At 40.6% G+C, this 24,209-nt stretch overlaps 10 protein-coding genes across 10 annotated transcripts; 7 read left to right on the top strand and 3 right to left on the bottom strand. All coding sequences in view use genetic code 12, as the record gives it.

Annotated features, from left to right (window-relative positions):
- Window positions 1-348: 348 nt before the first annotated feature.
- On the bottom strand, window positions 349-1,299 carry PSN45_003450 (uncharacterized protein; the record flags this gene model as incomplete). Its single annotated transcript, XM_006684271.2, has 1 exon — window positions 349-1,299. One exon carries the CDS (start codon window positions 1,297-1,299, stop codon window positions 349-351), a length of 951 nt encoding a protein of 316 aa, XP_006684334.1.
- Window positions 1,300-1,601: 302 nt separating this feature from the next.
- On the top strand, window positions 1,602-4,227 carry PSN45_003449 (uncharacterized protein; the record flags this gene model as incomplete). Its single annotated transcript, XM_006684272.2, has 2 exons — window positions 1,602-2,247; window positions 2,444-4,227. 2 exons carry the CDS (start codon window positions 1,602-1,604, stop codon window positions 4,225-4,227), a joined length of 2,430 nt encoding a protein of 809 aa, XP_006684335.2.
- A 1,061-nt stretch (window positions 4,228-5,288) lies between these two features.
- On the bottom strand, window positions 5,289-6,542 carry PSN45_003448 (uncharacterized protein; the record flags this gene model as incomplete). Its single annotated transcript, XM_066158089.1, has 3 exons — window positions 5,289-6,015; window positions 6,064-6,102; window positions 6,160-6,542. 3 exons carry the CDS (start codon window positions 6,540-6,542, stop codon window positions 5,289-5,291), a joined length of 1,149 nt encoding a protein of 382 aa, XP_066014186.1.
- A 2,891-nt stretch (window positions 6,543-9,433) lies between these two features.
- HGC1 (cyclin) lies at window positions 9,434-10,912 on the top strand (the record flags this gene model as incomplete). The annotated part of the gene is made up of 1 exon (XM_006684275.1): window positions 9,434-10,912. One exon carries the CDS (start codon window positions 9,434-9,436, stop codon window positions 10,910-10,912), a length of 1,479 nt encoding a protein of 492 aa, XP_006684338.1.
- A 673-nt stretch (window positions 10,913-11,585) lies between these two features.
- Window positions 11,586-12,356, top strand: ROT1 (Reversal of tor2 lethality; the record flags this gene model as incomplete). The annotated part of the gene is made up of 1 exon (XM_006684276.2): window positions 11,586-12,356. One exon carries the CDS (start codon window positions 11,586-11,588, stop codon window positions 12,354-12,356), a length of 771 nt encoding a protein of 256 aa, XP_006684339.1.
- A 188-nt stretch (window positions 12,357-12,544) lies between these two features.
- Window positions 12,545-14,890, top strand: VPS27 (Vacuolar protein-sorting-associated protein 27; the record flags this gene model as incomplete). Its single annotated transcript, XM_006684277.1, has 1 exon — window positions 12,545-14,890. One exon carries the CDS (start codon window positions 12,545-12,547, stop codon window positions 14,888-14,890), a length of 2,346 nt encoding a protein of 781 aa, XP_006684340.1.
- Window positions 14,891-15,024: 134 nt separating this feature from the next.
- Window positions 15,025-19,428, bottom strand: CDR3_1 (Opaque-specific ABC transporter cdr3; the record flags this gene model as incomplete). The annotated part of the gene is made up of 1 exon (XM_006684278.1): window positions 15,025-19,428. The coding sequence occupies one exon, from the start codon at window positions 19,426-19,428 to the stop codon at window positions 15,025-15,027; it is 4,404 nt and encodes a 1,467-aa protein (XP_006684341.1).
- Window positions 19,429-19,945: 517 nt separating this feature from the next.
- SPE1 (Ornithine decarboxylase) lies at window positions 19,946-21,232 on the top strand (the record flags this gene model as incomplete). Its single annotated transcript, XM_006684280.2, has 1 exon — window positions 19,946-21,232. One exon carries the CDS (start codon window positions 19,946-19,948, stop codon window positions 21,230-21,232), a length of 1,287 nt encoding a protein of 428 aa, XP_006684343.1.
- A 283-nt stretch (window positions 21,233-21,515) lies between these two features.
- CNA1 (3',5'-cyclic-nucleotide phosphodiesterase (PDEase) (3':5'-CNP)) lies at window positions 21,516-23,204 on the top strand (the record flags this gene model as incomplete). The annotated part of the gene is made up of 1 exon (XM_006684281.2): window positions 21,516-23,204. One exon carries the CDS (start codon window positions 21,516-21,518, stop codon window positions 23,202-23,204), a length of 1,689 nt encoding a protein of 562 aa, XP_006684344.1.
- Window positions 23,205-23,354: 150 nt separating this feature from the next.
- On the top strand, window positions 23,355-24,188 carry LOT5 (low temperature responsive protein; the record flags this gene model as incomplete). The annotated part of the gene is made up of 1 exon (XM_006684680.1): window positions 23,355-24,188. One exon carries the CDS (start codon window positions 23,355-23,357, stop codon window positions 24,186-24,188), a length of 834 nt encoding a protein of 277 aa, XP_006684743.1.
- Between the last annotated feature and the right edge of the window lie 21 nt (window positions 24,189-24,209).

Below are 24,209 nucleotides of genomic sequence, written 5' to 3'. Positions count from 1 at the left end.
CTACAAAAACTACAAAAAAATAAATGCTTCTTTGCCGACTTTGGTTTAAAAGTTGAACTTCACAATTCTGACGACAAGGACAAGCGACTGACTTAAGAAGAGATTGGGCACATATAAGAGTATACGTCGTAAACATTCATTAATAGATTCGGCAAAAACTAGCTATAAAAAGGCGAATACTTGAGTTTGACTTCAGTATTTTCCTTCATTTGGGGGAATAAAAATATGGTAGAAAATCGATCAATACTTGGAAAAGGCTCTATATATCCACTTTCATTATGGATACTTAAAAATTCTTGATAATGGTTCAAAAATTAAAAGTAAACATTGCCTTCACCCCATAAGTTTTCAAATAGACAACTTGTTCGAGATGTGCTGCACCATGTTTAGAGTCTCAACGAATGTATTCGTAGTGGAATCTGGGAATGTCAAAACTTCATTGACTTGGTCGATTTTGGTGTTTAAGGGTAAATTATTGTTAACAATCATCTTGGATATAACTATGTGGTCCACTTCTACGCCTAGGAGTTTGCTAAGCTTCGAGAAGTATATCGATTTGTAAAAATTCGACAAGACAAAAAGGCTATTCTCCACTAAATTAGCAGATATTTGCCTTGCATCGAGGTGCTGTATCACTTTTGTAGGAGCTTGCTCAGTGTACTTCCTGAACTTTTCAATGTTCACAATATTGTTGGTAGTCAACATCAAGAAGAGCTCTTCAGTTAAAGGACTTAATTTAACATCCAATCCGTGCTCGTTGACATAGGAGGAAATGAATTTTACTAAATCCACTTTTCTGAAGTCATATGGTGACACTATCAATAAGTCAATGGTCTTCGAGACCAATTCTTCTTTGAATGACTTATCAATTCCACTGTAGTCCTTGATTGTGAGTAATACGATCTTCTTATTCACCAATTCCACAAGCTTGTAGTTTTTGCTGATCACATTGAAGAGGATTTGGTAGTCTGAGTTCAAGTCAACATGCTTAAATTTCACAATTTTGAACAAGTGAGGCATATCTTGAGTCAATCCTTGATGTTTGTTTATGACTGTACCCACATCACTTAATAAAGAGCCCACCGAATCCAATTCATTGGATTCTAACTTGTTTTCAATAATGCAAAGGGAGAGGGCACAATTCCAAAGATCTGTATCTAAATCAGGCAAACCAGCTTCGGATAACGTACAAACTTCGTTCACCAATTCCTCATGACTTAAGGCCTTCAGAATAAGTTTTATTCGATTGAATTTCTCGACCTCTGTTGCAGAGGAGGATATAGCTTCAAGCACACTCATATTGACTTAGGAATATTCAATAGTGCGAACTCAGATGTTTAGGGGTTACTATATATAAATTCTGAATTAAGGAAGAATACAGGTCAAAGGCATATATACCACAATCTGGAACCCAAATACGTATGAATCCAGTGACACCCAAGTCGTAAGACATCAGTTAATATTTTAGCTCTCGAAAACACCTCGGGAAGCTTTTTCTCATCGTACAGACCCCATCGTATAAACTAACGGCACAAACGCGACCATATAAATTCGCATAGATCTCGAACTTGAAAAAAAAACATAAAATAGGTTCAGTGGCCATGAAATACTTCTACTTCATTGCCATCCCACTCATTCTTTACGCTGCATTAGACAGATTATTCTACACTTGGTTGCCTTCCAACTACGTTTTCGACCACAAAGTTATTGGTGAATTAGTCAGAGAAACCATCGCCGAATACCCTAATAACAATGTTACCGAAATTATCGTTAACTTGGTACCCAAGTTACAAGCTACTTATGGCAAGGAGATAATCAATGACTTGAACTGGGAAGATTGGGTATTCAATAATGCCGGTGGATCGATGGGAAACATGTTTATACTCCATGCTTCTATCTCTGAATACCTTATTTTCTTTGGTACTGCTGTGGGTATCAACGGTCATTCTGGAGTGCATTTTGCCGATGACTATTTCACCATTTTGACAGGAAACCAAAAGATCGGGTACGACAATCAGTTGGAACCAACTGTGTTTTTACCCGGAGACTGCAACCATTTAAAGAGAGGTAATGTATTCCAGTTCACTATGGATGAGTCTTCCTATGCCATTGAGTTAGCTCAAGGTTGGATTCCTGCCATGTTGCCATTCGGATTTGTCGAAGTTGTCTCTTCGACTCTTGATTTCGAAACCTTCTACAGAACAGTGTTGTATACCGGTAGGGATATGATCAAGAACTTGCTCAATGGTAAGTTCTAACTACTGTTAAAATATAGATGAGTAGCCCCCATAGATAATATAGCGTCAAGTTCCAGGGTATTATGTGTTTGCAAATGTTTACTGTTTTCGGAACAAAAGACCGATTTCAGTGGTTCGCGCACCATAAATAACGTGCAATGGTTGCAAGACCCGCCTTACGTCTAAAATAATCATCCACTAATTAGTTATTTGGTACTCGCTAGTTCCTCTTATTATCTTGATGAACAAGAACGAGAACTCCCCCTTCTTGAACCCTACCGAGGGCGACGTGTATCCTTCTTACACCAGAGGCTACGCTCGTGTTCCCCAGGAAGATACAATATTAGACGTCCACGAGATCGAGGAGAGTGATATTGTCAACTACGTTCAACAAAGAAGAGCTTCAATTATATCGGTGGGAACAGATGGAATTCCAGCCTCATTCTCCTTGAATCGTCACACGTCCAGACCATTTGATGGGTTGAGATCCGTCAAATCCAATGCTTCTCTTGATGTTGGAGATATTCTCAGCTCGTCCAATGTGGGTGAAGAACCGGAAACTGATTTTAAGTCAGAAGCTAAAGTCTTGATGAAGTATTCGGTTCCCTTGATCATCACATTCTTATTACAGTATTCGTTGACAGTTGCGTCGGTTTTTTCGGTGGGAAAGTTGGGGTCCCATGAGTTGGGAGCCGTCAGTTTATCTTCTATGACCGCTAATATATCGGGTTATGCCATTATCCAGGGTGTTTCCACGTGTCTTGACACTTTATGTGCCCAGAGCTTTGGTAGAAAAGAATACAACAAGGTGGGTTTGCATTTTATGAGGTGTAACTACTTATTGCTTTTGTGCTTTATTCCAATGTTTGTCTTGTGGTATTTTCTTAGTGAAGGCATTTTGTTGACGCTCGTGGGAGAAGATCAGGCTAAATTATGTGGTTTAGCTTCCAAGTACTTGAAGGTGCTAGGCTTTGGGTTACCTGGATTCATTTTGTTTGAAAACGGTAAGCACTTTTTGCAAAGTCAAGGTGTTTTCCACGCCTCAACTTATGTTTTGGCGGTTTGTGCACCAATTAATATTATTTTGAACTATTTATTAGTATGGGATAAAACTATTGGAATGGGATTTGTTGGTGCCCCTCTCGCAGTGGTTATAACAAACTATTTAATGTTTGTCATGCTATATTCATACATTTATTTTGTCAAAGGGTACAAATGTTGGCCCAACCATCCTTTATTCAGTCTGGTTTACTTTAGAAGATGGAAGAAGATGATTGACTTGTCCATACCAGGCGTGTTGATGGTTGAAGCTGAATGGTTGGCCTTTGAAATCATTACATTCACAGCATCTCAGTTTGGAACGGAGGTGTTGGCAGCACAATCAATTGTGTCTACATCCTGTGTTTTATTATACCAGATTCCATTCGCCATGTCAATTGCTGCATCCACGAGAATCGCTTGGTTTATTGGTGCCGCATCTAAGAAGGCGGTTATTATTACAACCAGATCCACTCTTGTAATTGCATTCCTTGCCGGATGCTTTACGGGTATCGTTTTGTTCTCATCCCGTAACTTTTTACCAACATTGTACAGTAAGGACCCCACGGTCATCAAATTAGCTTCTAAAGTGTTAGTTATAGGAGCTCTTTATCAGATTAACGATGCATTGTCATGTATTGCTGCAGGGGTTTTAAGAGGTCAAGGGAGACAAAAGATTGGGGGCTATTTGAACTTGTTCACTTACTATGTGGTTGCATTACCAATGGCCTTCCTTTTATCCTTAAAATTCAACTTGGAACTTATCGGATTGTGGCTCGGAATGTTGATTGCATTGTTTCTCTTGTCGGTTTCCGAAATCTACTTCATCATTTATAGTGACTGGGACCATATCATCAATGAGTGTATCAATGAGAGTCTCTTGGATGATGGGTCAATCATTATTGATAGTCATTCCATAATGCCAATTATGAGCAGTAACCAGGTGGTCTAAGATGCTGCCAATAACACCATTACCTTCATTTTCACTCGCTATGTTTATAAAATAGCTAGAATACACTTGAGCATAAATAGTAAGGATTGATGTAGAAGATAAAAGTCACACGAGCATAAAATAAACGGCTTTATAGCAATGAAATGCGATAAACAGACGAGATGTGTCATATGTGTAGAATAACATGTTGGTACCAGTGCCGTTATATGTACCAATTTTTGGCATTTGTGTCGTGCTTACCGAGATAAGAGCCGCTTCATTAGCATGCTACCCATAAGTTGTTGTCACAACTAACAAAAAATCTTCTCAAAAGATCTAATTTTTTAGGGGGCTAATGCTAGTTCCAGGTTATAATAGGGGTCGGGGGTTTGTACTGATTGTGAATGACAACTGAAATATAGTAAATTCCTGACATGCTCCATTCTTACATAAAAGGCGAAGCTGAAGTTCTAGGTCATCCCCAGTTTCAGGAAACTTCTTACATACTCGGCCCCATGCAAAGAGCTGCCGGTATTGCAAATTGTCCCTCTCGAACTTCTCTTGTGCACAATCGAAGAAATAAGGAAAACGCAATAGTTCCCCCAAGTAGTGCCGCACTCACCCTGTTCAGCCAGATAAGCTATCGGCACCATATTAGGGAGCCGCACCACCCCATTGGGAAGTGTAATTTCTCTTATCTTGCAGGGCTTTTTGTGCCTCATCCCAAGCCCTATAAAAGGCCATTCCCCCCTACTATGAATATTCTTAAATTGCTATCATATCCAAGAAATTTATTATGCAATTACAATTTCTTTCAATCGCTTCCCTTGTGACTGCTGCTTTAGCTGTTAATACCACTGTCGTTACCATCACCTCATGTTCAGGTGGTTGCAATGCTTCTACCTATGAAGGTAATGCCCAAGCCAACAGGCCTCTTGGTTATGTTGCCGGAGGGGCGGCTTTGGCTGCCGGTGCGTTGTTGGCCTTCTAATTTTATAACTTTTCTATTTTTTGTATTCTAGTGTAATGTACATGTATCCAGAAATCTCGCTACTGCGTATCTCAATTGTCTAGTCTGGGAATCATTTCTTACTGAAGTCGTTTAACAAATTGGTGCATATAAGCTTTATACTGTTCTCCTCGGTTGTGTCCCGAATTAATTCGAGTTTTGCGATGACTTTGGCATATTTATCGCTTTTCAAGTTCTTATATTTTTGGAAAAGCTTAAGATAATTCTGGTAGAACACCTGATGGTTGGTTAATTCGCTTAAGTACTCAGATCTAAGGTTGTTATACCTTTCATTGTCCTTATCAGGAATTCTCAACTCGGGGTCATTATTGATTTTGAGGAGCTCATCGAACTTCAGCAACACTCGGTTATTCTCCACGATTTGATCATTAAGGCTTTTGAGTGTTTTGAATTGGTCAAGTTTGATATTCGTGTGGTTAAATTTGGTATTGAGCTTCGTGAGCGATTCCTGGTTGATTTCTTGTTCAAGTTTAAGGAGCTCTTTTGCTTGTTCTTGTTTGGAGTCGTTGAATATTTTGAAATCTTTTTTTGCGAATCTGCTAATTGAATCTCTCAAATTATCCACTCTGGGTCTATTGAAACGGTCACCCAGCTCATACGATGAAAATGGCTTATCGTAAGCGCTGTATGAAGTGCCGATGTTTTCATCAGGCTTACGAGTTTTGAAGCTGTTAGGCCGGATATTCGCCTCAGATTGGTAGTCGTTCTTTGGGCCTCTCGAGTTGAACCTATCTAATGTAGAAAGCTCATCACGGCTCACACTGAGATCACGTTGAGACCTATAGTGGGTTGGTGTCGATGTTCTGCCATTCCTCCTTGCATTATACCTGGCGTCGAGCCCAGTATCCAAGGATGAAGGTTTATGTCTTGTTATGTTAGGAGAGGAACTCCTAAAAATCGAGCTCTTCGGAATTCTTTCAAACCTATCACCCACGATATCCTTGCCAATATTCTCGAACCTAGAGGTCATAGGTCCGAAGCTCATCTGGGCATTATTGGGGACTGGCTCATTGCTATAAGTGGAGAAATTTCCAGGGATCTCGGATGCTTGGTGCAAATACTCCGATATATGAGTCGAATTCTCGCTGAGTTGGTTGTACACGGCACTCATATCGTTGTTCAACTCTTCATCGGAGTCTTCCCAATAGTTTGCAGTTGGATATTGGTTTGTGGAGGACGCAGGGGACCGAGGATATGAGGTGTTTTGGGACCGAAAACTGTGTATGGTGTTGTTGTAGTCTATCGTAGGTTCATTCGTCAAGGGACTGCTGGGTCCAAAAAGCCCATCGAATGCCCTGCCAAACATATTTTTAGAGGTAACCATTGGTACAAACAACAAGTGAAAGAAAACGCGTTTTGAGTGTGCGAAACCAAAAAGTAGAGTAAGTGTAGATAAAGCAAACCACAATATACAAACACAATATACAAACACAAGCATAAGCACAAGCTTAAGGTCTAGCACATTTATTATTAGCAACAATAGATATCACACCATTGAAAACCGAAATTCCCCATCCACCTCATCGTTAGAGTTTGATAGGCAACAAATTAAAAAAAGTCAAAGCTTGGATGATTAAGTTGATGCTCTATAGCACCACTTACAATACGAGAAAGGTCATTTCCTTACCACATTGATGTGCCTTCAACTGTAAGTCCTCATGAAAAAATAAAAATAAAATAATGCTTCTAGCCGCCGACAAATAGGGAAGGTAAACATGGATAAACAGACGAGGTATAAATAAAGGGTGACAATTAAAATCAAGCAGGGTTTACTAAAGGACTAAACGCAGTCTAAACTCTTGGGCGGTCTGGGTGCATGCCAAACTAGTCAAAAATTTAAACATATGAATAGTTTGTTTACTGGTCGAGTCAAGAATGAACTGGCACATACCGTATAATTAAGGCACCGTTAAGTTTGAAAAGGGTATTTTTTTCTATTGTTTGCCTTACAAAAAACCGCTTGATTGTTTGCTGAAACTTTAGGCTAGCATTGACGGATTCCCTAAAGCAACTTCGATAAATCGATAACTAGTAAATCGATGAATCTGCGAAATTTTTCGAACGCAAGTCATTAACCGCCTCATGTACTTCTATGCCTGCAATTTTCATAATTTTGATTTTGGAATGCGGGATCAATCGAAAATGTAGAAGACAGCCATCACATTAGTCCGTCAAATTATCTGCAACAGGTACGTGCCAATTTTGTTTGTGAGGTGTTGTAAAACTTTGACAATGGGTTGATGGCTGAACAATTAGCCGGAGTAACGGCATGAAGTGTTTATGTATGGTCTAATGACTAGTCAGATACAATGGTGCAATTGTTTGAAAAATTATAAACATTATACTCTTTAAGCGAGTTCAACCATTATATTGAGACCGCCATTATTTAAAAAAACCTACTAGCCGATATCTTATTTTAGAAATTAGAATAGGCGGCTCTCGTTTCCGCTCAGCACTGTTCACGCGAGCTAAGCAACAAACCAACTGCTTTGAATCTTCGACAGCATTGGATCAAACACAATTGGCCGCAATACGATGCTGGTGAGAAGGGCTACCTGGTCATGGGCTCATATAGGGGAGCGCGTGGATAGGTACGCAGGCACTGTAGAGCATATCTTTTTGCCGTTTTGCATCAACGATCGGCAAGTGTGCAGGGGATTACTGTATGGGTTAAAAATTTTCATCGAAATGTTTCGAAGGAGGTGGAAAAGGAGTAAGCTTGCGTCACAAAATATCGTGATTAAAGTTTGTGGACCTAGGGCGAGAATTTAATATAGGGGAAAATATACAGTGTTTCAAGAAATATTTATCCGCTCGTAGTTAAAATGTCAGGATGCCGACGTGGTGATACGTTCCTCGTCATTCCTGCTCTTGTTACATGAGCTAATGTCAGAGTCAGAATAGAAAATTGAAACCTAGGTTACCAAAGCTTTCAATGTGGAAAGGCAGGAACTGCCCAATTACCGCTATGAATAACGCCTACCCTATTATCTGATTGATACTTCCAGCAGGAGCAAATTCAGCAAGCTTTTCGAAATCACGCTGCTCTCAATGGCCACTAATAGAGTAAAAAAATATAAATTCAACAATACAGACGGACATAATAAAACGGTTTTCGATTGTCATGTAGGTCACAATCAACCCCATTAATAGCCTTGATTGTGCAAAATCCTATTGTTCTTTCTAATCGCCTCATATTACCTAGTGCTATATGCAATATCGTCTTTGTCTTTTGCTTGGTCAATACACTGGGGGTTGAATCAATTGTCGTGGCGCTACGGAAGTGAAAAATTTCAATCGGCGACCAGTTATGTTTTAAGATTGGGTATGTTATTGCCCACATACCATTGTTGTACTGGGAATCATTGAAAATGATTGGTATTTACTCCACACATGCTGACAGGGGATTTCTTCCGTCAACCTGGTGATAATAGAAATAAAACTTAAGGTCGAGAGGAAGGCATTCACTTGAGCTTGGTAAGGCTTGAAGCCCAAAAGGCTCCTATGCAAGCGGTACCAGTGTTTTTCTAAATTTGTTTGATAGTCAAGGTTAAACTTGAAGTTATTCTGTTCAACCGACTGGCTTATGATGTAACCTCGAATGACCCATTAAATGCCCTACATTAGAATGGCCTTGATTGTCAATGCCTTATGTGTGGACAAACGCGTTTAGTTCAATCGCCATAGGGGAATCAAACATAGTAGTTAACCAATTGCCTCGCACACTGCACAAAGAGGCTCACACCGCCAAATAATGAAAATGAAAATTAAATTATCCCAATGGGTATAAATTTAGACGAAGGATATTGGGATTAGGTATTTTTGTTTTTTTTCAAGAATTAATAGGCGATTTTGCTTTAGGTACTAAAGTTTATTCAGTGGATCTTCACCACACCCACTAGTTGTTTATTATTATAAAGTATCGAGGAATTTCCCTTCGATTGTCCCTGAATATTTTTCAGATTTTTCAACCCCAATTGAAAACTATTTTATATACACCAATTACTAGTAGTTAGACCTTCAGGTGTACAAATCCTTTAGTGAACAACTACTTATTCATTCCTTCAGTTTACTTTTCAATTCATATTTTAGTCACATTTCATTTGGTTCTTTCCTTCCCCTTGGTTCAATTCTTTTTATTCAGTTTATTTAAATCCCCCACTGATCCATTCATTCATTTATCACACACACATAATAATGCCTTCTATCAGCTCAATTCCCAAAGTCACTCAATTGGACTATCCGAAGACCTTATACAATCGCGAACTTGAAGTACATAGAGCTTCCCTTCAAGAATACAACGAGGATATATTCAACGCGATAGCCGCTTCTGTTACCGCCAACAAACCTAACTTGGAGTTGTATCAACAACAACCTTACTTGACTAATTCGATTCGAGTGAAGTTGATTGACTTTTTGTTGAAAATGTCTGTTAGGTTGAAAATTATTCCGTTTGTATTCTTCCGAGCCGTGAAAATATTTGACAGATATTGTTCCAAAAGAGTTATGTTGTTGGACCAGTCCCAATTGATCATAACCACATGTTTGTGGATCGCCAGTAAGGTCCAAGGAGGTAACAACCATTTTCTTAACTTAAGCAATTTGAATAAATTGACAGACATCAAAACAATTAACGATTTAGGTTACGGTTCTGGTGGAAAATACTTGGGACCGACTGAAAGGTTTAGATTGCCCAAGTTACACGAGTTAGTGAAATTGTGCGGAGCCAAATGCAAGTACGATCAATCAATGTTCAGACAGATGGAGTTACACATCTTGCAAACATTGGACTGGTCATTCAATGACCCCAGCATCGAAGAGTTTTTGGTCAAGTCTGACGAACTCAGCATTGTTAACAATAACAATAATGAATTCTTCTACGTTAAACAGTACTTGAGTTATGTTTCGTTGTACTCATACGAATTGATCGATGCTGACTTGATCGATATGTCTAAGGTTATGGCTGATCTCGTTAATGAGATATTTAATCTCAGTGAAGATAACGCCTACTTCCAGACAATCAATACCCCCACCTTTAATGATGATAATGACGACGATTTCTTCATTGAAGACGAACACTTGGTATTAACCAACAGATACTTGTCGAAGATGGACTACAGCCAATATAAACACATCAAAAAACACTTGATCAAAGCTGTTCTTCACTCGTCTGAGTTTGTCCTCAATCTTTTTAATTCTAACGGACCCCTATATTTGTACAAACAAATTGTGATGATGTACAGAGATCCTTATAAGGTAGCCGCAGCTGTGCCGGTCACACCTACCACTCCAACATCTCCCATACAATTCCCCGGTGTATCTCCAAGCTTGGTGACGTCAGTCAACAATATCAATTACATCTACAAACCGGTTCCATTGTCTTCTAGCAATACACCATTATTGAAGAAATATAATCCCGAATACTCTCATATTCCCAAGATTAACACTTCCCATCAACACACAATGAGTCAAGTGAGTATTAACACGGCTTCAAGTGTGAATACCTCCATTTCGAGAGACACAGACTCTCACTCAATCTTTGATGAACACCGAAGGTTTGGAGGGTATACTCCAGTGTCAGACGAAGAGTCTCCCACTTGTTTTGGAAACTTTGGTAACGTACAACCACAGCCTCACTCACAACCCTATCAGCCCTGTAGTTACAAGTTTGCATAATACTTAGTTATTTTTTTTTTATTTTATTTTTGCATAGTTGAATTCGTAGCTAATCTTATTCAAAATAAACAACTCTTTTAAATGAATATAGTAGCTTTGATTTGTAACTTATGTTAGAATTTTTTGATCCAGTTTGTGACATTTCACCAAGAGAAGATGGGATGTGATTAACCGCAACGAAAAGTTTAATAAGAAAAATTATTGTATTGAGTAGATCAATGCATTGACGGGGGTTTATGATGTGTGTTCGGCGAAAAAATATGTTTTCTGGTACATTTCAGAATTCTGGGTTGCAGCATACGTCGATCCTTTACCTTATTAGCTCCAGGGATGGGGATTCTTTCTTAAAGACATACGCATACCTGCATCGATTTCTGGAACAAGACCCTGATTTGTTGTTTACCTAAATTACGCTTTGGGTGATGATTATCATATGCAAACGATTATCGGTTTGGGGTAATTATATTTATTAACCTATTTATAAGTATTTTTTTCTTCAACTTCTGATCCTAACACTGCCATGTCAGTAAAAGCCACGCGGTTTTGTGTACACACTCATCTTCCAGCTCCTCCCAGCTTCGCGCGTTAAGTCAAAAAAAATTGTTTATTCCAGGTACACTTTTGCTAACTGTTGTCACCCGTTTGTCATCCCGTCCCATATATCACCTGGAAGATGTTGTTCAAATCTTCCATAACCTCTACATTGACACTTCTCACATTCTGGAGCCCGGTGTCGTTCGTGGCCGCAGATCCCAATAACGCTGAGCTAGTTGGAACCTGGACCTCCAAATCCAATACCGTTTTCACAGGGCCTGGTTTCTACGATCCTGTCGACGAGCTTTTGATCGAGCCCGACTTGCCCGGAATCTCATATTCATTTACAGAAGATGGTCACTACGAAGAAGCGTTGTACAGACTCACCTCCGACGCCGTTAATCACTCGTGCGCCATTGCTTCATTAACATACCAACACGGAACTTATGAGATCTTGGCCAACGGCTCGGTGTCGTTGACACCTTTGGCGGTAGATGGTAGACAGTTGTTAAGTGACCCATGTGGCAGTAGCGGTGTTAGCAATCCAGACTACGAGACCACTTCCTTTTACAGTAGATACGTTCAGTCTACGCTTTTTAAAACTTACCAAGTGTCAGTGGATGCTTATCATGGAAGATATAAGTTACAGATCTACCAATTTGATGGATCATTGATGCAACCTTTATACTTGGCCTACAAACCTCCATTGATGTTACCTACCTATGCTTTAAACCCGACCGACAAGGCCTCCGAAACTAAAGATTCATTGAGGAAAAGAGTCAGACGGTCCTTGGAAAACCAATATAGAACCACGGCCATTAAGGAGTTCAATCCTGGAAAGTATGACTTATACTGGTACATGTCTGCTACCTTATTAGGAGGGGCTGCAGTTTTTGCCTTCTTCCATTAGAACCATTCTAGTTATGACAAAGAAATCAGGTCTTGTATCCCTAAAGATAATGTATATCATTCATGCTTCGACTTTGTGTAGACATAGTTGTGGTTCAATTTGCGTTTAACACGAGCATATCAAAAGGTGTGCATGCGCGCACACCCTATCACACCAAAATCTAAAGGGCGAAAAAAGATATAGAAACCATGTCTTGGTTTGGAAACGGAACCCCCAGCACCCAAGAATTGGATAGTAAGATCGAGGAGGCGACTCTGGAATCAATTCCTAATGGAGAGTTTGATGTTGCCGTTGCGTTTGAAATCACCGATATCATCAGAAGCAAAAAAATCCTGCCTAAACAGTGTATGAGATGTTTAAAGAAGCGATTGACTAATACCTATCAGAACCCCAATTTATTGACTTCTTCTTTGAAGCTAGTTGATGTTTGTGTCAAGAATGGAGGATACCACTTTTTGGTAGAACTTAGCTCAAAGGAATTCATGGATTACTTGGTGGATTTTATATTCAAAGTCAATTATAATATCCATGATGGTAAGGTCATTGGTAATCAGGCTAAACTTGATGTTGGGAATTTGATATTGGGGTTGATCAAGAATTGGAAGCTATTCTTCAAAAACCAACTCCAATTGAACTACGTCGAAACCTGTTATAATGACCTAGTGAGAAGAGGCTATGAATTCCCTGAGACTGACACTTCGGAATATTTAAACGGGGTATTTATTGATTCGGAGACCCCAGCCGATTGGGTTGACAATGATGAATGCATGATCTGTTATAAGCCCTTTTCCATGATGAACCGAAAGCACCACTGTCGGTCATGTGGAGGGGTGTTTTGTCAAGAGCATTCTTCTCATTCAATCCCTCTACCATCCTTAGGAATAACTGAGCCAGTGAGAGTGTGTGATAATTGTCATTTTAAATTGAAGTACAAGTTGAAGGAAAATAACAATTTATCGTTGTCGAATAACAAGCATAGCAGATCAGCACTGCAAAACAATGTGAACCACGAAGGAGAGGACGAGGATTTGAAGAGAGCCATCGAAATGAGTTTGAAGGAGTCCGGAGGTATTGAAGTTGCTCAGCCTTCTTCACACCCTCCCTCAAACCCACCTCCTAAAGGTGATGATGAAGAGGATGAGGAAATGAAGGCCGCAATTGCTGCAAGTCTTAAAGAATTCCAAGCACAAGAACAACTGTATAAGCAACAACTGAATACTCGAGCACCTCAGCCTATTTTGGAAGAACCAAAATCAGAGTTCTACAACAATATTTTTCCATTTGACAAGTACTCAACACCACAGTCTGATCCATATCAAGCTACTTCTCCTTCTCAGTATCAATATTCTTCACCACCACAGCAAAGCAGCGGACCTCTCACGCCTGCTCAGCATATGGAGAAACACAACCAATTGCATTCTGAGGGATTAACTCAAAATGAAGAAGACTCCATTAGCTTGTATGTCACATTGATCAACCAGATAAAGACCGATAAGTCTAGACAATCGAACGTTCTTCATGATAAGGATTTGAATGATTTACATTCTAAAGTGATTCAAATCAAGCCTAAATTGAATAGAACTTTAAGAAGCTCTATTGAAAGGTATGAGACATTCGTGGCTTTGAACAACAAGATATCCACTATTACTAAGCTTTATGATCAATTCTTGGAGAATAAATTGTCACAAGCGTATGGAAACCAGACCCTTTACAACCCTTATCCTAATCAGCAATATGATGAAAATTATAAGGACCAAAATGGAACGAGCTATCAAACCCAATCTCAGCATGGTTACAGTAACGGCTATGGAGAACAACAAAGGTATACAGGTTATCCGGGCCAGGATCTGAACAACCAATACAGTCAGCCACAGTCGACGGGCCAATATAACCAACCCCAGGCAACTGGTCAGTATAGTCAACCACAAACTACTGGTCAATACAATCAACCACAAACTACTGGTCAATACAATCAACCACAAACTACTGGTCAGTACAGTCAACCTCAAGCTAAGGGTCAGTATATTCAACAGCAGGCTACCGACCCCTTGGGGCAAAACACTGGTCAATACTCCACATCATTCAGTCCTCAAACTCCAACTGCTCAACCTTATCCTTCTCAACACGAACAGTTCGAGGAAAGCGAACCTAACTATGATGAACCAGAATCCACTACCCAATCATATAATGCACCAATCGAAACACCAAGTTACTCTCAGGAGTTTACCAATATCTCGGCATATCCTCCAATTGAGAACACAGGAAAGTTAAGAAGCGAGCCAGACTATCCTCCAACTTCCACATACCCTGAACAAAATCAATATGACACGGGTAGCTCTATTGAGTCTACCAGATCAAGGTTTCCTCCGATAGAGGATGTTAAGGCCGAGTATCCACAACACCCATCTGCGTCCAATATATCAAAGTTGCCTCAGCTTCCTGATTCTTTTTCGAGTCCACCACCAACATCTTTTACTTACCCAAGCTCAGAGGAAACGTCCAAGAGAGTTGAAGAGCCTTTGATAGACCTTTGATTAAACTTCTACCACTACTATCTACGTGAATTATAAGTCATTATTTAGTGCTCATAAACGTTTACTGCTTCTTAGGTCATATTATCCCTTTTAATGATATACTGAAAATGGATGTCTATTTGAAGAAAGAAGTCTTACGAAGTCTTTCTGTGCTTGGATCTCTTTGGCACCCGGGCGAGCCAATACAAGCAAATGGTAATGATATAGTTAATGAAAATGAAGGCAATGAAAATACCCATGTCTCTAAATCTGGTGTCAAAATTTGCACTTATTTGCTCCAAATAAGCGTCTGTAGAACTCATCTTACAATACTGACATTCTCCTGTAGACACAGGATTCACCAAGTAACCTTTAGCAACGGCCATATATCCTTCCATATATTGTTCGCAAGTGTAATTTGTTGGTGGAAGGAACCTTGTCAATTCTGCATCAGAGCAAGCAACAGTCGACTTGGCTAATGCAGTAGACAAAGCTGCACTAACAAAGTAGGTGAAAGGATTGACTCTGTACATGAATATCCAGAACCCAGGCATATGAGCCGAAGTGGATAATACACCACAGAAAAGAAGACAGAAGGAAAATAACACCATACCCAAGTTACCAGCATTATCAGCAGTTTCCATAAACGAAATCACCGCTTGGGCCATACTAGAAGAATACACGAAAAATAATACCACAAGCCACCACATGAAGCCACTTCTTGCATTCACAGCCTTTGTTGGGATCGCATTGGAGTAGAACCCAACAGGATAATACCAGCAGAAAAATTCAACTGTTCCAGCTGCTATAGCCCAAGGAACTTCAGCAGTAATTTGGGAAAGAATAAAGGTGAACCAACTGAATGTCTTGGAAGGTCTTTCTCTAACTTCATATAAATCCCTTTGCTTAACAAATATTGGAAGATACTGAAGAACCAAGTTTTGAAAAAGCGTCAACATCATAAAGACTGAAAACATCTGGTTCTGTAAACCTTGCAAAGTGTTATTAGCTTTGAAGAAAGAAAATCCGTTAAGAAGAGAAGTGGCAATGACCATAGTGAACTTGGAATATAAGTAAGAGTTTGTTCTCCAATACTGCTGGAGAACTCTCTTCGTGACAATCCAGTATTGTTTGTAGATGGGTAAAGCATAAGATTTAAAACTCTCTTTTGATTCATCTTTGGGCAATTGGGATAACTCTTGTTCCATGTAGTCTAACTCCTTTTGAACATCTTGGTATTCAGTGGAATTTTTCCAAACTTGATAGTAGTCTTGATTAGCATGAGATCCAGGAGCAGCTCCCACCACTTCCAACATCCATTCAGCAGGATTGGCATTAGGGGGACATTTTGAGGCTCCATATTTTTCAAAGTAATTGATTAAAGTGTTACACTCATCACCTAAATCACCGAAATACACCGTTTGTCCACCCGCCTGCAAAAATAATAACCTGTCAAACTCCTTCAATAGAATGGCTGAAGGTTGATGAATGGTACATAAGATAGCTTGGCCTTCGTCAGCCAATTTTCTGATCAATTTACAAATAGACCAAGCGGTTTGGGAATCCAAACCAGACGTAGGCTCATCCAAAAACACCAAAAGCTTTGGCTTAGCAACCAATTCCACACCAATAGTCAATCTTTTTCTTTGCTCAACATTCAAGCCTTCACCGGTTACACCTACCACTGCATCAGCATACTTCTCCATCTCCAACAACTTGATAGTATAGTCAACATAACGGTCTTTTTCTTCCTTTGAAACACTTTCAGGCTGTCTCAAATAGGCTGAAAAAGTTAATGATTCTCTGACTGTGGCAGTTTCCAAATGTAAATCTTGTTGCTGCACATAACCAATTGATCTCTGGAATGAAGAATCTAACATATGTCCGTTGACCATTCTCTTTCCGTTGGTGATTTTACCGATAGTTAATCTTTCACTCAAAGCATTTAACAAAGTTGTCTTACCAGCACCTGAAGCTCCCATCAAAGCAGTGACTTGGCCAGGTTTAACCCAACCATCAATATCAGTTAATATAGTTCTAGTATCTTTCTTGATGGTGATTTCATAGTTCAACTGTCTCCAATGGAAAATGTTTTCGTGTTTTTCAATATGCTTTTCTTCCGAAGAATCGTCGCTATTGGAAACATCATTATCGTGGACCTTTTCTGTGGATCCAGACTCCTCATCCACAACCACTTTCTTCAATCTGGCTAATTTGCTTCTTTGAAACAATAAAATCTCTCCCTTTTGCCTAGCACCCTTGTTGAACTCACATAGAATAATATACGTGAATAGGAAAAAAAGCATAAAACCAACATTGATACCAAAATTCCTCCAGGCATGCCCCCACCTATACGTAAAAGCAGTGTCAATATAAACATCCCCATTGACAAAAGAGCTTCCGAGTTCAGATCCTACCACACTACAAGCAATAGAAGTACCATTCAGGGGATAACCAGAACCACTTGGGATAAACGACACACAAGGAAATTCTCTTCCGTGGAACTCATTTGCAATCATGGCTTCGAATGTATAGGATATGGGGTTCAAGTACTTAATCCACCTGGACCATCCAAGCATATTAGGATAAGGAATGACGAATCCAGAATAGATCACAAGAATCAATAAGATGAGCCCTGCAGGATTCATGGCCTGGTACAAAGTCTTTGTGGATGCACCCAAGGTTCTGAAAACATGGGACATGGTTAAAGTTGCCCCAAAACCTGTCAAAAGGAAAAAGAAGAAAGCTCCTGGCTCTCTCTTCAAATTACACATGAAATATATGATCAAGTTGAAGGATATACCACTTAGCAATTTCTCAGGGAGTTCAAAGAAAATCGATGCCAACGCATCGGCTGCAGGATGATATAATGCATATGTCTTATGTTTCTCTACCACTGGCCTCGCCTCGTACAAACTGAATATTTCTAACATGGAAGAAAACGCATTAAACAAGGTTGCAAAAAAAAGTACTGCGGTTCTGTAGTAAAACGAGGAAGTGTCAAATGGTAAATTGTAGAACACTGATGACACTACCAATGACATAATGATATGGGAGATAATCATGAATAAGGTGATTGAAGGGTCTCCTAAAAACCGTAAGTAGTTTCTTTGCGTGATGTACTTCACCTGCATTCCAAAGGATACAGTATATGGAGACCCCGGTCTTGAGGCCTTCGACTGCCTGGCCCGATGCATGGTATCAAAGTCAGCTCTATGACCACTTGTTTCTTCGAGGTACGCGTCAATTTCGGTAAGTAATTGAGCTCTAGTAGAAGACCGGCGCCAGTATTGGTAAAAGTCCTCTGGAGTCACCGGTACTTTCCCTTCGAAACCAGCCTTTGTCACTCTCTCATGTGGGTTGGTTAGGGAGGTTAAGTAGTCGGCGGTGGTCTGCCGGGGTGGGCATTCGAATCCCATGTCTAGGAAATATTGTTTGGCGGCACGAGCGCTGCCAAAATAGATCTCATAACCTTCGTACAATAAGAGCACCTTGTCGAAACAGTCGTACGCATCCTGTGAACACTGGTAAATGGCTATCAATGGAGTCACTTTTTGTACCCGTGCCGATGTCTGTAATGCTCTGACAAACTCTAATGCGGTGGCCGAGTCTAAGCCTCTGGTAGAGTTGTCCCAGCACTGGACTTTACTCTGGGATAAAGCTGCCTCGGCGATAGAAACACGCTTTCGTTCACCTCCAGAAATTCCCCGGATAAAGTCGTTTCCCACCCGTGAGTTTTTGGTGTGAAGCAACCCATAGGTTGCCAACACCACGTCTGCCATGTGCTGGGCGTACTGATCTCTGGAAACTCCCAAGGGTCGGTTCCGCGGAGTCCTCATAATGGCTGCAAATTTCAAAGTGTCTCCCACCGTCAAGTGTGCGAAATGGTTTTCAGTTTCAGCACAGTACACAATCTCTCCAGCATAGTGCTTATTCATATCGCTGGCCAGAATCCCGTCATAGCTGATTTGGGACTCGGGTGCCACGTTGAACCCGTAAGTTTGCACTGCCACTGTTTTCAAGAAGGTGGAACACCCGGCACCAGGGCGCCCCAACACCACCGTCAATTCGCCTGGGCGAATCAACCCGTCCATGGGCTTCAAAATATCATACAGCCCTTGCTGATGGTTCCTAGTGTTTTTTTGTATAGTTTGTGTGATGGACTTGTACACTCCGTTCAAAAAGTTACTCTGGTAGTCAGCATCCATTGCTACCCCAAAGCATCTCAAATCCTTGAATGCCACTCCCACCTGCGATGGCTTGTAATATTCCAGATCGCTTTCGGTCAATTTCCGGAGATTTTTGACCCAGAACTTGGAGTCGAAAGAGTTGGAATTGGGGTCTAGACGAGGGTCTATATCATCAACAAATGGGTTTACTCCAGGTACTTCCAGTAGCGAGGTCAAGGTTCTTGTGAGACCAAGATCCCCGGAATTATCGGTGGCAATGCTACTGTGCTTGCTGACTTGCCTCGCCAACTGCTGGATTTCGGCCTCGACGCCGGTGGTAAACCCTTCGTAGATCGGGGTTAAATCTTTTTGACTATGAATAGATTCCATTCAAACTTTCAAAGAATATGCAGACTCCAACAAGGTTTTGTGGAGATTTTATACAAATCTCTCAGGTCCGAGGTCACTAAATTCCACCCTGGAGTTTGGCCTCAGATGTACAGTGTACATCACCTGATGGTCAAATGCGCAGTCCCTTGTCACCTGATCTTCTGAAGTACGAAACATTTCTGGATACTGTGCAGGTATAGCTATGCGAGTGGTCTAAAAAAATCTCACCTGATTGAGTGCGAGGCACGGGGCATGTGAAGTTTGGGGAGTGAGACAAAATTATTGAATCGATTGCGACTGCGACTTCTCACGACCACCTCTCACAGATTTGCGCGACCTCATCGCTGGAGATTTTTGCTTTAACCTTTTTTCTTTACAGAACACCCCAGAACAAACGAGAGCTGCCGCTTGAAGTCTCCTACATATTTAGCTCCCAACCATTGCGAGAGCTTGTATACGTGTCATTGAAAAAAAAAAGAAAAGAAACCCAGTCCCTTAGCGAAGAAAAACTCTTGGTATGGCACCTGTTGAATTAGCAACCGAATCGTATTCAGAATTAGACACTAATGATAATCGCATTAGGTGTTCAGCTGCGGCGTCCAAAAAGGACCGCTCAGTGGAAAATGCATTGATCTCAAAGATCATGCAACTCGACGAAACTTCCTGTGATGTTGGTGATGAAGACTCATTCTTCGTGGCCGATTTCAAGGAATTGAAAAAATCGGTTGAATTATGGAACTCCGAGTTGCCTCAGGTTCATGCTCATTATGCTGTCAAGTGTAACAACGACATTGAAACGGTCAGGTACTTGGCATCTCAGGGTCTCAACTTTGATTGTGCTTCAAAGAATGAAATTGAATTTGTCTTGGGTTTGGGTGTTTCTCCTGATCGAATCGTCTATGCGAATCCCTGTAAGAACGCTTCGCATATTAGATATGCTTGCCAACAGGGGGTCAACATGACCACTGTTGACAATTCCTATGAGTTGTACAAGTTGAAGAAATACCACCCCCGGTGTGGAATTTTGATCAGACTTGCAACTGACGATTCTCTGGCTCAATGCCAATTGTCTACCAAGTTTGGTTGTACTGTTGAAACCGCTCTTAATGAACTTTTGCCCTTGGCAAATGACTTGGAATTGAATGTTAGAGGTGTTGCGTTCCATATTGGATCGGGTGCCAAAGACGTCGACCCGATGTTTGTTGCCATTAGAGACTCAAGAATGTTCTTTGACAAGGCCATTGAATTAGGGTTTAATGTGGACACTTTGGACATTGGTGGAGGGTTTGAACGCGAGACATTTGAAGACATTTCGGCCATGACTAGGTATGGGTTGGATAAGTTCTTCCCTCCAGGGTTCACTCAAAAACATAACATTAGGTTTATTGCAGAACCTGGACGGTTTATGGTGGCCAGTGCATTTACTTTGGCCACCTATGTGACATCCAAAAGGGATTTGGGTTGTAATGAAGATAATATTGACGCGATGTTATACATCAATGATGGAGTTTACGGTAACTTGAACTGTATTTTGTTTGACCACCAACACCCAATTCCTCGCTTAGTGGAATTTGGCGGAGATGATAATGCCGACGCAAAAGGCGAGCACTATCATTATTCAGTGTGGGGACCCACATGTGATGGATTGGACTGCGTTAGCCCAATGGCGCGTTTCCCCAGATCAATTCATGTTGGTGACTGGCTCTACTTTACTGAAGTTGGTGCCTACACATCGGCAGCAGCTACCTCTTTTAATGGGTTCATTTATGATAGTGAGGTCATCTACATTAACACCGAGTTGTAGCAATGGACCACTCGGTGGTATTTAGAGTAGATTTGTTTGTTTGTTTTCATCACTTTAGTTAGGCTTAATTTATAAATTTAAGTTTATTACATGTAGAGTTTAAATGATTGGGTCAAGAATGGGGCAGAGCCTGGAGGTCTGGATTCAGTGCAGCAGACTTGGTCCGGAAAAATAATTTTGCTGTTTCTCACTGTACAAAGCCTTGGTCCAAAAATTTCGAAAGAAACCCCCACGCCAAATCAAGTGACACCTTAGTTTGTCACTCAATAAACCGGATCGAACCATGTCTGAACAACATAAACAAGTTCAGATCAACAATGCTATCAAAGCCATCAAAACCAAAAAAAGTAATGAGCAAGACTTGAGCTGGCACGTCACTGATGATGGCACCAAGATAAACACCAAGGAGAGAGTGGTTACATCCATCAATCCTCCCGCCACTTTCCAACCATCCGATCATCAGGTGTTCCTACCCAACGGCTTACCCAACTGTGCATTCTTGAAGACCCATTTTTTTAATGAAGGAAGATTGAGAGAAGATCAAGCTATTCGTATTTTAAGAGATGCTACTGAATTATTATCAAGTGAGCCAAACATGTTGGAAGTCCCAGCTCCTGTCACCGTGTGTGGGGATATCCATGGCCAGTATTATGACTTGATGAAGCTATTTGAAGTGGGAGGTGATCCTGCAAATACATCCTACTTATTCCTTGGTGACTATGTCGATAGAGGGTCATTTTCCATCGAATGCTTGTTATACTTATACTCAATCAAGTTGACGTATCCAGACACTTTTTTCATGTTGAGAGGTAACCATGAGTGTAAGCATTTAACGGAGTACTTTACATTCAAGAATGAATGCTTGCATAAATATTCGGAACGGTTATACGAAGAGAGCTTAAGGTCTTTTAACGCGTTGCCATTAGTGGCTATAATGAACAAACAATTCTTTTGTGTTCATGGAGGTATTTCCCCCGACTTACAAACGTTGAATGATGTGATCAGATTGGATAGGTTTAGAGAACCTCCAACCAAAGGGTTAATGTGTGACTTATTGTGGGCAGATCCCCTTGAAGATTATGATGAAGACAAGTTGGATCACAGCTTTATCAGAAATGCGGTGCGAGGCTGTTCTTATTCATTTACTTACAGAGCTTCGTGTCTGTTTTTGGAAAGAACTGGGTTGTTGTCGATCATTAGGGCTCATGAGGCTCAAGACGCTGGTTACAGAATGTACAAAAGAACTAAAACAATGGGATTTCCGTCCCTTTTGACTATGTTTAGTGCCCCCAACTACTTGGACAGCTACAATAATAAAGCTGCTGTTTTGAAGTATGAAAATAATGTCATGAATATCAGACAATTCAATTCCTCTCCTCATCCTTACTGGTTACCTCAATTCATGGACGTTTTCACTTGGTCTTTACCTTTTGTCGGTGAAAAAGTCACCGATATGTTGGTATCTATTTTGAACGTCTGCACGGAAGATGAATTAAGCGAAGACACGGAAGATGAAAAGTTGAACTTCAACCCCGAATCAGAACCTTCATCTCCAATTTCATACAAAAGAACCTTTTCATTTTCCAACATCCCATCTACTGATAATGATGCCAAACTTGACACTTACGAAGGCAGAAAACAAGCTTTACGTAACAAGGTGGTTGCCATTGGCAGGGTATCAAGAATGTATCAGTTGTTGAGAGAAGAGACTGAAGATGTTGCCAAGTTAAAAAGCTTGAACAGTGGACAACTTCCCAAGGGATCTCTTTTGCATGGTAGTAAAGGGTTGAAGGAGGTAATCACGACATTTGAAGATGCCCGGAAAGCCGATTTGATTAATGAAAAGTTACCTCCCACAAGAGAAGACCAAATAAGAATAGAACAAGAGAGACGACAAAAACTCCAACAGGAAATCAACAACGACTCCAATAGAGATCCCGTTTTCCAAAAGCTCATGAGAAGACTTTCCTAAGGTTAAGTATATATGTCTGTATCTATACTTGGGCATAGAATGATGAGATTAATATGTGAATAAATAGTATACCCACAACGCTTTGTTCGCGATAACCCTAAAATATTTTTACTTCCACAGTACGCATAGTATTGGCAAGAATCACCTGAAATGGGTTCGGATCCTCGACTAATATATGAATATCCCAACTATGAAAATACTATAGCCTTTACTGAATACCAGGCTTCGTCTCCAGAAAAGTTCTCTTTACCAGATGATGATAAATTTGTGCTTTATGCCGCTGGGTCTAATTACTCATTCCTCATTCTAGATAAAGATCCAAATATCCAGCTCTTCGTGCACCCAGAGATATCCTCCATTCAAGAACTCCCGGTGGACTTGTTCGTTTTGAATACTCTGTTTTTGGTTTGGTGTGATCTGTTGAATAAGGGGATTGAATTTCCTTACCAAGGCATCTTATTACACGCCTTACAAGAGCCTGATAAACTTTACTTACAAGTATCTACGAGTGATTTATTCCAAGTACAAACTCAAAAGGAATCGGAGCTCGTTCCCACCATTGAACTTGTATTAAGTCCAAACTCGAAGATGTCGAGACAACAGGATTCTAAGCTTTTGAGTAAGGTGCCCGACTCAGTAGAGTCTGTTTATCACGCTATGTCTAAATGTTCGGCGATGCACTTTGATTCTGAAAACGAAGACCAAACCGACATGGCCAACACAGGCTTTGATTTTGCCCATTCGTCATTGAACCCTGAATTTATGGAGGTTTCGGTTCCTAACAGTTGGGTCAATGAAGAGCCACCAACGATTCACAATACTGGGGATGCAGATGACTTGGAGTGCTTGGAGGAATCTCACGAAGAACCCGAAGAAGCTGGAATGCATGTAGATATTGGATTTGCCTCAATTGCAGGAGCCATCAGAAGACGTGAACACGACGAAGAAGACAGTGGCCGGGCCCAAAGACTGAGACCCAACTAATAGAACATGCATCTGAAGTAA

The sequence above is a fragment of the Yamadazyma tenuis genome, chromosome 4 (genome assembly GCF_029203305.1).
Source record: "Yamadazyma tenuis chromosome 4, complete sequence".
NCBI lineage: Eukaryota > Fungi > Ascomycota > Pichiomycetes > Serinales > Debaryomycetaceae > Yamadazyma > Yamadazyma tenuis.
Note: the sequence above shows the minus strand (reverse complement) of the source record. Positions and strands in the feature narration are given on the sequence as shown.